The 16,651-nt window shown below is 38.1% G+C and overlaps 1 protein-coding gene across 1 annotated transcript in view; it reads left to right on the top strand.

The window, feature by feature from the left end:
* Positions 1-16,651, top strand: part of Rnf24 (ring finger protein 24) — a 55,201-nt gene that overhangs the window by 19,873 nt on the left and 18,677 nt on the right. The window contains exon 2 of the mRNA XM_013010801.1: positions 9,911-9,979. Coding sequence (XP_012866255.1) covers positions 9,924-9,979 — 56 coding nt within the window. The 5' untranslated portion in view covers positions 9,911-9,923. The remainder of the gene's footprint in view (positions 1-9,910; positions 9,980-16,651) is intronic.

Genomic DNA, 16,651 nt, shown 5'->3' on the forward strand with positions numbered 1-16,651 from the left:
CCGGCTTTTTTCTTTTTGCTTATGTGGTGCTGAGGAATCGAACCCAGGGCCTCAGGCATGCAAGGCAAGCGCTCTACCACTGAGCCACCTTCCCAGCTCCCTTTGATACTGTTTTATGGCCATAAAAATTTCCATTTACACAAATAAGATCCCCAAAAGGATAGGCTTTTAATATATACAGATTAGCCATCTAGAAATTGTTGTGGAAGAAATGTTGCTAAACTAATATCTATTTCCCCCAATTCCATACTTTACAACAGTCACTTTAGAAAGCTGTCATTCCAGTAAAACAGGAAGCCTAAAATAGGTCAGTCATGGTCCAGGCATGTATTGAGGCAGAATAAAATCCTTACTTTAAAAATAACCAGCTCAAAAAAGATCTGGAGGCATGGTTCAATGGTAGAGCTTCTTCCTAGCAAGCATAAGACCCTGAGTTTAAACCCCAGTAGCACCAAAAGAAAAAGAATTATTTGAAGGTATTAAATTTTCTCCATATTGTCTCCACTGTGGTTCAGAGAGGCCTAGAAATGTACCTCAAGCCCAAAGGATTTTGACTTCAGGAAATTTTACACTAGCCCCCAAACCAACCCTGCACCAGAACACTAAGAGACTTTAAGCTCACCACATGCCAGGCACACCCATGAGTTGGATGTTGTAATGATCCTCATTTTATGGATAGGAAATTAAAGACTTGCTGACTTTCCTATTGTCGTGGCATCTTGCTTAGAACCTACTTATTACCATAGAGCTTTCTCTGATTTACTACCCTTTCTTGCTGATGATTTTTTTTTTCAGAACTCAAGGCCTTGAGTTTGCTAGGCAAGCCTTCTACCCCTTCTACCCCAAAAGCCCTTTTTGTTTCAGGTTATTTGTTAGATAAAGTCTAGCTTTTTTTCCCCAGGTTTGTCTGGGATGGTGATCCTCCTGTCTATGAAGTACCATACTTGTCTTATTTGTTCACATAGGGTCTTTTTTAAAAAAAATTATTGTAAAGGTGATGTAAAGGGTACAGTTACATAAGTCAAGTGTTGAGTACATTTCTTTTTTTAAGTTATAATTTTAATACAATTTTTACATTTCTGTATAGTTCATTCAATATATACAGTATACAAGACATACAAAGCCAGGAAGACAATAGACAGCCTCCTTATAAAACACCTAAAAGTACTTTGTTCTCATTGTTTATTCATGACAGATACCTGCCACATTCTTTTGATATTCTAAATTGTTACACAAAGCCTTAAAAAAGCTTCATATAAAAACACTTTCCTTTTTATCAGGGCTCTCAAATTAAATACTAAATGTTCTTTATACCAACGGATAATTGCATAGAAGTAGTTACATTAAATACTTTATTAGAAGAGTATTAAGCCAGTTTTTAATGGCTGCCATACCTAAAAGTTGGTAAGTCAATTTTTATATAACTTTTAAAGTATACATTCTGCAGGTATGAAACTTTTAAAAAGGGGCTGGGAAGGTGGCTCAGTGGTAGAGCGCTTGCCTTGTATGCATGAGGCCCTGGGTTTGATTCCTCAGCACCACATAAGCAAAAAGAAAAAAGCCGGAAGTGGCGCTGTGGCTCAAGTGGTAGAGTGTTAGCCTTGAGCTGAAGAGCTGAGGGACAGCACCCAGGCCCAGAGTTCAGGCCCCACGACCGGACCCCCAAAAAAAACTTTGAAAAAATACATTCAATTTAATTTTCTAAAGCTTTCTAAATTTACATTTTAAACACTGCTATGATTGCTAGTTTATAGATATACTTAGCCAAAATAAGTTAATTTTTAAAAATCAACAATAGTACATTTCTTTTTGAACAGTGTCACCCCTGCTTCATTCTCAGATAGGGTCTTATTAACTTTTGTCCCAGGCTGGCTTTGAACTACAACCCTGCCCTCATCTCCACCTGCCGAGTAGAGCACCATTTGTGAGCATGTACACCAAGCAAGCACAAGGTCCTGAGTTCAAGCACTAATACCAGTATTTTAAAAAAAAAAAAAAAAAGAGGGAGAGGGGCTGGGAAGGTGGCTCAGTGGTAGAGCGCTTGCCTTGCATGCATGAGGCCCTGGGTTCAATTCCTCAGCACCATATAAGCAGGAAAAAAAAGCCGGAAGTGGCACTGTGGTTCAAGTAGTAGAGCGCTAGCCTTGAGCTGAAGAGCTGAGGGACAGCGTGTAGGCCCAGAGTTCAGGCCCTATGACCTGACCCCCAAAAAAAAAATTCTAAAAAAAAGAAAAAGAAAAACTCTAAAAAAAAAAAAAAAAAAGCGCCAGGAGAGAGCAAGAGAAGGGGAGGCAGTGTCCAAAAAGAAATCTACTGTTTACCTGACTTATATAACTGTAACTTCTCAGTATAGCACCTTTATAATAGCAATTTAAAAATCTAAGCTGGGGAAGTGGTGCTGTAGCTCAAGTGGTAGAGCTCTCGCCTTGAGCTGAAGAGCTGAGGGACAGCACCCAGGCCCAGAGTTCAAGCCCCATGACCGACCAAAAAAAAAAAATCTAAGCTGGGCGCCGGTGACTTATGCCTGCAATCCTAGCTACTCAGGAGGCTAAGATCTGAGGGATGTTCAAAGCCAGTCTGGGCAATGTCCGGAAATTCTTATCTCCAATTAACCACCAGAAAATTCGAAGTTGTGCTGTGGCTCAAGTGGTAGAGCACTTGTCTTGAGCTGAAGAGCTAAGGGACAGTGCCCAGGCCCAGAGTTCAAGCCCCATGACCTCCCCCTAAAAAAAAAAAAAAAATCTAAATTAAAAAAAAAAAAAAAAAAAAAGAATCTACTTGTGGCCTGGGAGTTAGATCAGTGGTCTAGCAGGTGCTTTTTTTTTTTTTGTAATTGTGAGAATACCGTACAGAGGAGTTACAATTACATGGGCAAGATAATGAGTACATTTCTTATCAAGCATTGTTGCCTACTCGTTGTTTCCCCTTCCCATCCCAAACAGGTGCTTTTATAGAGAACCTTCCTACCATGTCTCTCAAAGTAGGTTGAATATTATAGGATCTAAAGACAATAAACTTCCATGGTTCAGAGTTTGAATTGGAGTCACTCAAAATTCAGTACTTTTATGCTACGAATTAGAAAGAGAAGTTTATATCAAGAAAAAAATTCAATGCTTTCTATTTTATTTATTTACTTAGTCGTGGGACTTGAATTCTGGGCCTGGGCACTGTTCCTGAGCTCTTCAACTCAAGGCTATCACTCTACTGCTTGAACCACAGCACCAATTCTGGTTTTCTGTGGTTTATTGGAGATAAGAATCTCACAGACTTTCCTGCCCAGGCTGGCTTTGAACTGCAGTCCTCAGATCTCAACCTCCTGAATAGCTAGAATTATAGGCATGAGCCACGGGTGCCTAGCTTAATGCCTTCTAATAGCTTTTTGTTGTTGTTGTTGTTTTGAGTCTACTGTAGTTTGAATCCAGGACTTTGTGCTTACTAGGTAGAGCCCTATCTACTACTGAACCATGCCTCCAACCCTTTTTTGAGCTGGTTATTTTAAAGTAAGATTTCCATTCTACCTAGATGTGTGCCTAGACTATGATCTACCCATTTTAGGCTTCCTCTTAGGGCTAGGATGACAAACACTACTCTACCCAGCTTCTTTCCACTGAAATAGAGTCTCAGGGCTTCCCAATTTCAGCCTCCAGTGATGACAAATATATGCCACCATACTCAGCTATGGATTAAAAAGGGGTCTTGCAGCATTTTCTGCTGGGAATAGTCATGAGCTGTGATCTTCCCAACCTCAGCATCTCAATTTCTAATAACTTATTGAATATTTTTACTATCTTTAACTAGTTACATAAAAGAGTTGCCATTCAACAAAGCAGTTTATGAATACAATGCCTCTTGATCAATATCACCCCTTTTGACATTCTCACACACCCTCCCAACTCACCCTTTCTCTCACTTTTGTTAGTTTTTAGGATATGTATTAATTTTTGCCACTTAGGAAGGCAGTTTATGTATACGAGGTGTCTTGATCTGTGTCATCCCTTCAACATTTACCCCCTTCAGCCCACCTTTTCCCTTATTCTAATAACTTTTATGTACTTTATTTTTTAATTTACCTTGTTTGAAAACTGAACATTTTCCTTTAATTTAAAAACTAATTAAATAAATATCTTATGACTACTCCATTAAGCAGAGTTGTACTGATTTCTATCTGGTACCCTGTGCTTTTCCAGGAACTTATAACTGACTGTTGATTTATTTTCTTATGTGCAGATGACTTAAATACCACAGACCTATTCAAATTATCAACAATTCTTCTCTTTATTTAAAGAGCAGCTTTTCCCTGCTTAGGGTTACTATGGCTCCTTATTTCAGGATATTTTCTTTTTCTTGGGGGGGGGGCAGTCCGGTCATGGGACCTGAACTCTGGGCCTGGGCGCTGTCCCTCAGCTCTTCAGCTCAATCAAGGCTCTATCACTTGAGCCACAGTGCCACTTCCGGCTTTTTTTTTTTTTTTGCTTATGTGGTTCTGAGGAATCAAATCCAGGGCCTCATGCATGCAAGGCAAGTACTCTCCCACTGAACCACCTTCCCAGCCCTATTTTCTTGATTATCACATAGATCCAACATTCCCAAGGTAGATTTTTCAGTATTCAGTGCTGTTTTCTAAAATGTCATGACAGTTTCAGAATAAAATAAACATTGATTAATTTTAATTATAAAAATACAGTTCGTTGGGCTGGGACTGTGGCTTAGTGGTAGAGTACTTGCCTAGCATGTATGAAGCCCTGGGTTCAATTCTCAATACTACATATACAAAAAACCCTAGAAGTGGCACTGTGGCTCAAGTGGTGGAGCACTAGCCTTGAGTAAAAAGAAGCTTAAGGACAGTGCCGAGGCCCTGAGTCCAAGCCCTAGGACTGGCAAAAACAAAAATACAACCAAAAGTCAAAGAAAATAAAATAACATATAAAAAATACGGTTCCTTTTCAAGGTTGGAAGAAAGTAAAGGGCTATAATATGATGTGGAATCCTCAATTAGATCTTGGAACACAAAGCTGGGCGCCAGTGACTCACACCTATAATCCTAGTTACTCAGGAGGCAGAGATCTGAGGATCGAAGTTCAAAGCTAGCTCTGGCAAGAACATCCATGAGACTCTTATCTCCAGTTAACTACCAAAAAACCAGAAGTGGTGGTGTCTCAAGTGGTAGAGCACTAGTCTTGAGCTGAAGAGCTTAGGGACAGTGCCCAGGCCCAGTTCAAGCCCCACAACTGACAAAAAAAAAAACAAACCTTAGAACCCAAAATGAGTATCAATGAATGAGTTGATGACATTTGAATAAAGCCTATATATTTTAGTTTATAAAAGTATACCAATTTTGCTTCCCTGTCATGACTGTGCTTATGTAATATTCATTTAATGTTAGGTGAATGTAGGTGAAAAGTATAGCAATTCTTGTACTTTTCTGTAAACCTAAAATTTGTGTGTGTGTGTGTGTTTGTGTTTGTGTTTATGCACGCGCCTGTGTGTGTGTGTTTGTGTTTGTGTTTATGCACGCGCCTGTCCTACGGCTTGAGCTCAGAGCCTGGGCATTGTACCTGAGGTTTTTTTGTTCAAAGCTAGTGTTCTACTTCTGGCTTTTTGATGGCTTATTGGAGATTAAGAGTCTCATGGACTTTCCTGCCTGGTCTTGCTTCAAACTACAATTTTCAGATCTTAGCCTCCTGAAATAGTTAGGATTATAAGTGTGAGGTACTGGGGGCCCTAAACCTAAAATTATTTAAAAGTAAAAAAATGAGGGGCTGGGAATGTAGCTTAATGGTAGAGCGCTTGCCTAGCATACATGAAGCCCCAGGTTCAATTCCTCAGTACCACATAAACAGAAAAAGCTGGAAGTGGTGCTATGGTTCAAGTGATAGAATGCTAGCCTTGAGCACAAAAATCTCAGGAACAGCACCTAGGCCCAGAGTTCAAGCCTCTAGGACTAGAAGAAAAAAAAATATGTACATGATATAGTTATAAATGTGCTTATGACATTTTGAATCTTTTATCACTGTTTAAACCTAAACCAAACCAATATGATAAAAAAAAGAATTTACTTGAACATTTAATGTAAAATCTTTTCAATACAATGCTTTTACTTAATGATTATTTTAACTTAAGCAAAAGTTTTAACTCTTTTGCTTTGGAAATCATGACAAAAACCCCAAGTATGTTCATTTTTCTGAAATGTGAAGCCCAAGCCAATCCATAGCTGTTTCAAGAGAGCACTAAAGAGATCATATGTCCAATCTACCAATTAAATGAGATGTATAACCTTATATTTTGTTTTCTAAAGTAAATTATGCTATAATTGAGAACAAGAAGCTCAGTCAAAATGTATAAGTAGTGCTGCCAGCTACTTATGATAGTATATTTTTCTTATTTTACTTCTTCAGGATCTAATGTCAACTCTAAATCTGTATTTCAGGTAATTCATAGCTCTGACTTGGTGAAGGGCCACTGTGTGGCTTAAAGCAGAGGTTAATTATTCTTCCTGCTGGTTCTACTGTTTGTTGATTTAGCTGCTCACTAAAACAGCCTTGCCTAGTCCAACCAGGTCCTTTTTCAAAATTTCTAATGTAATGCCAAGACCAAAAGAGGTCAAAGAAACAAAACAGATTTTCCAGAGAATCCAGGCTACACATTAGTATTCCTCAAGTTCCTACCTCTGAATAAAAAGAAATACTACAAAATAAAAAAATTTAAATTGAGTTGGTAATGAGTAAAAACCTCTATTTCCCTTAAGAAACACATTTCCTAAAAACTTGTGTGTTACATGAAACTGGTAGCTCCCTTAGTATGGTAAATGCAGGGTGGGGGAATGGATAAATGGATGTCTCAACTACACACAATTTTGTTTACTCAAGTAGCAATATTATTAGATTAAAGATGAGACAAGGGTATCCAGCACTAACAGCTTTTATCATTATTCTAGATAAGAGACAACTCTAGGAAGAAGGAATTAAAGTTATCTCCTTTTCTGGCAGTACTGGGGATTGAACTCAGAGCCTTGTGCTTAGTAGGCAGGTACTCTATCCCTTGTGCCACACTTCCTGAACCTTTTTGCCTTGGCTATTTTAAAGATAAGATCTTGCTTTATGCTTGGGCTAACCTGGCTATAATCCTCTGACATTTCCCTGTGTCACTGGGGATGCCCAGCCATTGATTGAGATGGAATCTCATGAACTATACCTGAGTTAACTTTGAACTTCAATCTGCCTCTCAAGATCCTAGCTAAGATTACAGGCTTGAGCCACTGCACCTGGCTAAAATGTAAAACAGTTACCTAGCAAGTATCAGGCTCTGAGTTCAATCCAAAGGAATGGAAAGGGAAAGGGAAAAATTACCTCTCTAAGCAAATGCTAATCCAAGAAAGATAGTTATAGAATATTTATGAGATCTTTAGTAATCCTTGTGGCAATTTTTCTTCACTAGATCTATCAAGAAAAGGCTAGGATTTTCAACCAAGTCTCATTTTCATTTTTCTGTTTCAACTGGAATTAGCTTCTCCTATACACACTCTGTCTCAGAAAAAGACAAACCTTGTCAGGGCTTTTTTTTAATGTGTCTTTATGAGATTTATAGATTTAAGAAGAATTGACATCTTTGTAATATTTAGTGTTCACAACCAAGAAGATGATATGTCTAGATTTTCATATCTTCTCTCATCTCTCATATTTTCTTATTTTTGCATATTGATTAGTCAATATTCTTTCTTGTTGTTTTTCCAGTAGAATTCTTTTTTTTTTTCTGTTGTCTGCAAATAATGCTCATTTTAGTTCCTTTTTTTGGAATCAGGTTGCTTTTTCTGAAGAGTTAGAAAAGATACAAGCACGTATCAGATAATCTTATTAGCTAGATATAGATTATTTAAAAATTATACTGGTTTGTTTTCATTATCCCTTTCTGTATTAATCTCAGTAATTGAGTAGATTAATAGTAAATACCAAAAATAAACACAGTTTATACTGGCAACTAGCAGCACTTACCAAAGTTTTAAGCATTAACATTTTTTCTGTGCTTTGTATCTATATAAGAACTAAGAGCTGGCAAACCATTAACAAAGAATAAAATCCACCTGTAAAGTAAGGCTCACTGGCTACCCAACAAACTTGAGATGTTAAAAGTAAACATCACAGGTAATAGAGAGTATTGAGTAGCATATGCATTGCTCTGCTGTTGTTTTGATTTCTTTTCTTTTTTTTTTTTGGTCCAGTCGTGGGGCCTGAACTCTGGGCCTGGGCGCTGTCCCTCAGCTCTTCAGCTCAAGGCTAACGCTCTACCACTTGAGCCATGGCGCCACTTCCAGCTTTTTTCTTTTTGCTTATGTGGTGCTGAGGAATTGAACCCAGGGCCTCATGCATGCAAGGCAGGTGCTCTACCACTGAGCCACCTTCCCAGCCCCTTGATTTCTTTTGTTGTAAGAAAACATGTTGTTTTGTTGAAGAACAAAATTCAGCTTTTTTCAAAAATAAAGCAGGATTCTCTTATAACCCTAGACTATCTCATGTTGAAATGGACACTGCTGTTTGCTCCTGTTACCTTTCACTGCCTTTGTGTGATTTTGAGTGTATTTTTCTTCTTCTTCTTCCTTCTTCTTCTACTTCCTTCTTCCTTCTTCTTCTTCCTTCTTCTTCTTCTTCTTCTTCCTTCTTCTTCTTCTTCTTTTGGTGAGTCATGGGACCTGAACTCTGGGCCTGGGCGCTGTCTCTTAGCTCTTCAGCTCAAGGCTAGTACTCTACCACTTGAGCCACAGTGACACTTCCGGCTTTTTCTGCTTATGTGGTCCTGAGGAATCAAACCCAGGGCCTCATGCATACAAGGCAAGCACTCTACCACTGAGCCACCTTCCCAGCCCCATATTTTTCTTCTTTACAATTTGTCTTCCATTACATCTTCCTTCAGCATTACTCTGTGTGTATGTGTGTGTGTGTGTGTGTGTGTTTCCATTTCTTGGTGGTATACACCTCTAATCCCAGCACCCAGGAAGCTGAGGCAGAATGATTTCAAATTCAAGGCCAGTCTGGGCTACAGAGAGAGTTTCAGTAATAAGATCCTATCTCCTAACAAGAAAAAAAGAAAAAGGAAAGAAGCCTGTGTTCATTCAGTTGCAAAAAAACTGTGAACCAAATAGAAGCTAATAGTTAAATACTAATAAACAGATTGTAAAAATTATATTCATTTCCCCATGTGCCTGAGATAGGAGGTCAAATTTGAATCCCTACTGTCATCAAAATGAAGTCTCACTGAGATCTAATGGGATTTACATAGAAATTGAAAAAAACTTTATAAAACTGATACAGAGATTAATTACTCGGATTATATCAGAGTAAAAGTAGAACACAAAAATGGGGATAATACCAATAATCCCAGCACTTGGGGAGGAAAGGCAGGATTGTGACTTTGAAGCCAGTCTGAGCTACATAGCAAGATACTTAAAAAAAAATTAACTACAAATTTTATCTACAAAATATCATAGGGGAATTTTAATTACTATGTTAAAACTATCAATTTGGAGAGATTATTTTTTCTATATTGAGTTTTCACATCCATGAACATAATCTGCATCTACATTCATTTAAATCTTACTTGATTCCCTTAGTCAGGATTTTATACTTTTCAGCATAAAAGACCTATATGTGTCTTAATAAGTTTATTTCATATATTTCTTTTTTACAACTGTATATATTTTAATTTCATTATTCATGTTCATTATTAACTTTGGATGTTTGTTTTTAAATTCTGAAACTTTGCTAAACTCACTTATTCTAGAAGTTTTTTGTGTTTTTTTTTAAAGATTCTTGGTGTTTTTGTTTTATGTAGACAATGATATCGGCAAATGAGGCAGTTTAATTTCTTCCTTTCTGATATGTATGACTTTTATTCCTTTTCTACCTATTGCACTGACTAGAACTCCCAGAACTATGTTGAATAAGAGTGGTGAAAGCAGATATCCTGCCATGTTCCCGATCTTAGGGGGGTAAGTATTCAGTCTTTCACCATTAAGAGTAATGTTAGCTGTCCAGCTTTTGTTGTCATTGTTTAGTTGGATTTTATTTGTTGTCTTTTGTTGATGCTTCTTATCAAATCAAATTCTTTTCTATTCCAGGCTGCCCTGGAACTTGAGATCATCTTGCTCTAGCTTCCCAAATGCCAAGATTACAGGCCGGGGATACCATGCCCAACTTCTGGGAATTTTTAATTATAAGTCAGTATTGAATTTGCCAGATGCTTTTTATGCATCAGTTGATATGACCATGTGATTTTTCCTCTATCACTGTTTAGTATGATAGATTACATGTTTAAATTAAACCAGGCTTGCATTCCTGGAATCATCCCTGCTGCATCAGAAAACACCCAAGCCTATAGCTTTCTTCTAATGGATTCAATTTCTCTAATAGTTGTAGTTATTCAAATTATCTTTTATATTGGATAAGTTGTAGTGGTTTGTGTTTCTTAGAAAGTGTTCTGCTTTATGTGATTAAGTTTATATCTGTATGCATATTTATATTCCTGTGTACCTATATATCCTTTTTTTGTTGTTGTTGGTCGTGGGGCTTGAACTCTAGGCCTGGGCCCTGTCCTTCAGCTCTTCAGCTCAAGGCAAGCGCTCTACTGCTCAGCCACAGCGCCCTTCATTTTTTCTAGTAATTTATTGGAGACAAGAGTCTCACGGACTTTCCTGCCTGAGCTGGCTTTCAACTGTGATCCTCAGATCTCAGCCTCCTGAGTAGGTAGGATGACAGGCGTGAGCCACCAGTGCCCGGCTTCATATATATCCTTTTGATGTCTGTAGAGTCTATGATGATAGTATGTACAGAACCTTTGATAATTTATATCTTCTCTTTCATTTTCTTGATTTCTTTTGTTCATATTTATCATTGTTTATTTGTTGGTTTGTTTTAATTGCACTGTGGAGATTGAATCCAGGGACTTCATGCATGCTAGAAAAGCACTCTACCGCTGAGCTATACCCCTAGCTGCTCTTTTGTTTTTTCTTTGTCATTCTTCCTAGTGATTTTTCAGTGTTATTGATCTTTTCAAACCATAACTCAGTCATTTTATCTCATTGATTTTTCTCTATTGTTTTCATATTTTCAGTTTTACTGGTTTCTGCTTTTTCTTATTCTTTATTATTTACTGCTTGGCCTGCATCTATTTTTTTTTTAGGTTCTTGATGTAAGATTGAATTGAGACTTTTAGTGCTCTGAATTTCCCTTTTAGCACTGCTTTAACCTGTTTCCCACAAATTATGATACATTCTATTTTCATTTCTAATCACTTTTGTGTTTGTTGTTTTGTTTTACCTTGAGACTTTGTAACCCATGTAAGTATGGGTTAAAAAGTATGTTGATTCATTTCCAGATATTTGGCCATTTTTTCTTATTAATTTTCTGTTACTGATTTCCAGTTTGATTTCATATGTGCAGTAACATAATCTACATGACTTCATTTTTTTAAGTTTGTTGAAAATGTATTTTATGGTTGAAGATACAGTTTTTCTTTGACACTTGAGGAGATGTGTATTCTGATATTACTAAGTGGAATATTACGTAAATTTTTATTTCCTGGAGCTGATTGTCTAATTTTTCTTTATCCTTGCTAGCTTTCTAGGTAGTTGTTTCATCAATTGTTGAGAGAGGTGTTTTGCTCCTTGTTTAATTTGTTTGTTTGTTGTTGTTGTCTTTGGGGTCAAGATCTCACTATATAGCACAAACTGGTCTTGAATTTGCAATCCCTTGTCTCTACCTCCTGATTGCTGTGATGCAGACATGTTCCCACCATACCTATCAAGAGAAGGTTCTTAAGTCTGCAGGTTTAATTGTGGATTTGTCTATCAGTCTATCAAGTTTTTACTTCACTTTGCAGCTCTTTTGCTTTGTGCATACAAATTTATGCTTTTATGCTTTGACCATTTTATTATTATGTAATATCCCTTATAAGTACAGGGATTTCAACTCAGGGCTTCATACTTATAAATAACAATAATAGGGGCTGGGAAGGTGGTTCAGTGGTAGAGCGCTTGCCTTGTATGCATGAGGCCCTGGGTTCAATTCCTCAGTACCACATAAAGCAAAAAGAAAAAAGCCGGAAGTGGCGCTGTGGCTCAAGTGGTAGAGCGCTAGCCTTGAGCTGAAGAGCTGAGGGACAGCGCCCAGGCCCAGAGTTCAGGCCCACAACTGGACCCCCCCAAAAAAGTAACAATAATAAATATAATAACTTCACAAATAACTCAGATTGTCTGTACATATTTCACTAATTGGTTCCAAGATTTTTTCCCCTTTGTCTTTGTTTTCCAGAGTTTTACTAGAATGTGCTTTAATATTGATTCCTTTGGTTTTGTTCTGTCTGGAATTTGCTCAGCTTTTTGAATTTATACATTTTTTTTCCTAGCCATTTCTTTGAGTGCTTTTTCAGCTCTTCCTTTTCTTTTCTCCTAGTAATCCAGTGGCATGAGTATTAAATTTCTCATGATAGTTTCACATGTCCAAGGATCTCTTTTTTCATTCAACCTGTTTTCTCTCTTTTGTTCTTATTGTTCCATTTCATTGATGCCTTCCTCCTTCCTCTCTATTCAACTATTGAGCTCGTCCACTAAGTTTCATTCAATTATGTTCTTAAATTCTATAATTTTCACTTTTTTTTTTTTTGTCAGTCGTGGGGGCTGAACTCTGGGCCTGGGCACTGCCCCTCAGCTCAAGGCTAGCACTCTACCACTTGAACCATAGCTCCATTTCCAGATTTTTCTGCTTATGTGTGAGGAATCGAACCCAGGGCCTCATGCATGCAAGGCAAGCACTCTGCCCCTGAGCCACCTTCCCAGCCCTGTTTTGTTTTTTTGTCTTCTACATGCTAAGACTTAATATTTTCACGTTTCAATTATGTTTATAATTGCTTTTGAAACATTTTTCTTATGGCTGCTTTAACAGCTTTGTCAGGTAACTGACCTTATCATTAATGTTGGCATCTATTGATTTTTCTTACTCAGTTTGTGATCTTTCTAGTTCTTGGTTTGATCAGTAAGTTTGGTTGAAACCTGGACATTTTGTGTACAACAGGACTTTAGATTATATTTAAACCTCTGTGTTAGCTAGTTTCTTTACACCAGTCTGACAGTAAAAAGAATGGAGGTATAATACTGTCTTTGCTTGATATGTTCTATTTAGACATCTTCCCTCCTAGACAAAATACATAGACTTACAAGATGTAGAAAATACAAATGAATAATAAGAACAGGAACATAGATGCTGCAGCTTATACATTACACAGGTAATTTAGAAACATAAAGGATATTTTAAATCTGAAAAGTACTTCAAAGAAGTGAGGCCAAGAATTAAGAGCTAAAGTTTAAGAAAGAAGAAAATATCACCAAACATGAAAATGTAAAATGAGGTCTGAGTACAGTGACCCATACTTGTCATCCCACCTGCTCTGAAGGTGGAGATCTGGAAGATAGTGGCTTGAGGCCAGTATGAGCAAAAGGTTAATAAGATCCCAATAGCTGGTGGCAGTGGTACACATCTGTCATCCCAGTTACTCACGAGGCCATACAGGATGGTGGCCTGGGGTTGGTCCCTGGCAAAGAGTACTGGGTCCTACCTGAGAAGTAACAAAAACAAAAAGGAGCTTAGGGAGGCTAAGAATGTGGCTTAGTGGGAGAGTGCTTGCCTACCATGCATCAAGCCCTGGGTTCAATTCCTCAGTACCACATACACAGAAAAAGCTGGTCTGTGGCGCAAGTGTTAGCCTTGAGAAAAAGAAGCTCAGAGACAGTGCTCAGGCTCTGATTGAAGCCCCAGGATTGGCAAAAAAAAAAAAGCTTGGGGAATGTGGCTTAAGTGATATAGTCCCTTCTTAGAAACATGAATCTTGAGTTCAAATCCCACTACTCTCCCTAAAAATGGAAAATGAATTGACAATTCTCAGAATATGCTTGAGGAAATATGCTTGTGTGTGTGTGTGTGTATGTGTGTGCTGCTACTGGGGCTTGAATTCAGGGCTTCATACTCTTGCCTGTTTATTTCCCTCAAGACTGGTACTCTGCTAGTTGAGCCATACCTCCACTTCTGGCCTTTTGGCAGTTATTTGGAGATAAGAGGCTCTTTATAGGCTGGCTTTGAACTTTGATCCTCAGATGTCAGCCTCCTGAGTAGCTAGAATTACAGGTGTGAGCCACCAGCACTCAACTTAGGAAATGAAATAAAAAAAGAAACGAAAAAGGGAACAGGAATGTTTAAACAACTCCAGGCATTGATCATCCTATATGTCTATTAGTTATGCATGTTTAACAACCAGCAAAGAAATAGGACCATAGATGCTTATGTTTTCCCCTGGCATTCTGGAATGAAAAGGTAAATATAATCAAAGAAGAGAGACCATGAAAGAAAGGAGGTTGTTATGTATTCACTTTGTTCGCATTACTTCCTGGCTTTGTATAGAAGCTTACCTGAAGGAATATTTGAGCTAGGACTTTTGTTCCTCTGGCTGAGGAGACTTGGCCCTATCGGTAGATGCTCTCATATGACTTCATGTATCAGACACAGTGGTACACACCTATAATCCCAACATTCAGGAGGATCAAGTATTTGAAACAAGTCTGGGCTACCTAGTGAGGTGGGGTTTTTGTTTTTGTTTTTGTGGGTCCTGGGGCTTGACCTCAAGGCCTGGTCTCTATCCGTGACCTTTTTGCTCAAGGCCTAGCACTACCACTTAAGCCACACTTCAACTTCTGGCTTTTTGGATACTTTAGTGTAGATAAGAATCTCACAGACTTTACTGCTCAGGCTGGCTCAAACTGTGATCCTCAGATCTCAGCCTCCTCAGTAGCTAGGATTATATACATGAATTATATAGTGAGATCTGTTTCCAGTGGCTCATGCCTGTAATTCTACCTACTCTGGAGCCTGAGATCTGAGGATTGCAGTTCAAAACCAACCCAGGCAGGAAATCTGTGAGACTCTTATCTCCAATAAACCACCAAAAAGCTAGAAGTGGAGGTGTGACTCAAGTGATAGATCATTAGCTTTGTACACAAAAGCTCAGGTCCAGTGCCCTTGAATTCAAGCCCCAGGACCCAAATAAATAAATAAGTCAATCAAAGGTTGTTGATTTTTTTCCCCCCAAGTTTGGGCATTGAACCCAGAACCTTTTACAAGTGTGTAATCACTTTAGAAATATACTCAGCCTGAAAAGAAGGTATTCTTTTCTTTTTATTTTTCTTTGTAGTAAACTCTCATGCTTATTAAACAGATTCTCTACATTTGAACAATGAACCCAGCCCCCTTTTTTTCCTTTTAGTATCTTCACACAACTACACCCAGCTTCTGTTAATTAAAATGGTTTCAGGGACCTTTTGCTTAGGCTGATCTCAAACCACAAACCTTAAAGTCTTGTCTCCTAAGTAGATAGGATTACAGAAATGAGCTACTACCTCACTTGGTGATGTGATATTGTTCAGGGTACAGGAACTAACCTAAGAAGAATGTGACTACCAAACGTGTTTTGAGAAATGCTGCTGCCACCCTTTAGCTATGGTAGATTAAAGTCAGACCCTATAAGGATCCAGGTCTGCTCCTCTTTCATCTTTTTTTTTGGGGGGGTCCAGTAGTGGGGGCTGAACTCTGGGCCTGGGCACTGTCCCTCAGCTCTTCAGCTCAATGCGAGCGCTCTACCACTTGAGCCACAGCGCCACTTCCAGCCTTTTTTTTTTCTGCTTATGTGGTGCTAAGGAATAGATCCCAGGGCCTCATGTATGCAAGGCAAGCGCTCTACCACTGAGCCACCTTCCCAGCCCCTCTTTCATCTTCTTGATGAGAAATTCTGTGGCTGATACAAGTGCTCAGATTTTTTGGTCTTTGTTTTTGTTTTGTTTTATAATCAACTACTGATTTGAAATTTGGGCTGAAGCTCAAGATTTTAGAACCTTTGGGTTACATTAGGGGAAACATGGTTTTCTTTTTTTTTAATTTAATTTTGTTTTATTTGTGAACATACTGTACAGGGGGGTTACAATTGCATGGGCAGGATAATGCGTACATTTCTTACCAAGCATTGCATCCTCCTCCTTTGGGGAAACATGGTTTTCATGTCAAAGTATTTACAGTTTGGAGGCTATTGTGAATGGAACTGCTTTCCTGATTTCTTTCTCATCCTGTTCATTGTTTGTACATAGAAAAGCTACCGATTTTTTTTTAGTGTTGATTTTATATCCCACTAGGTTTCCAAAAGTGTTTATTAGATCTAGAAGTTTTTTGGTGGAGTTTCTAGAATTTACAATCATATTATTGACAAATAGGGATAATCTGACTTCTTTCTTCCCTATTTGAATCCTTTATTTCTTTGTACTGTTCTATTGTTCTGACTAGAAATTCTATCACTATATTACTTTAGAGGAATTTTTTTTCTGTTTTTCCCTGTTTAATGTGATGATGGCTATATGTTATACATAGCTTTAATCCAGTTCAGGTATATTCCTTCTATTCATAGTTTCTTCAGAGCTTTTTTATCATAAAAAAAGATGTTGAGGGCTGAGAAGGTGGTTCAGTGGTAGAGCGCTTGCTTTGCATGCCTGAGGCCCTGGGTTCGATTCCTCAGCACCACATAAGCAAAAAGAAAAAAGCCGGAAGTGGCGCTGTGGCTCAAGTGGTAGAGT

Source organism: Dipodomys ordii, unplaced genomic scaffold, assembly GCF_000151885.1.
Source record: "Dipodomys ordii isolate 6190 unplaced genomic scaffold, Dord_2.0 Scaffold13, whole genome shotgun sequence".
Taxonomy (NCBI): Eukaryota; Metazoa; Chordata; class Mammalia; order Rodentia; family Heteromyidae; genus Dipodomys; species Dipodomys ordii.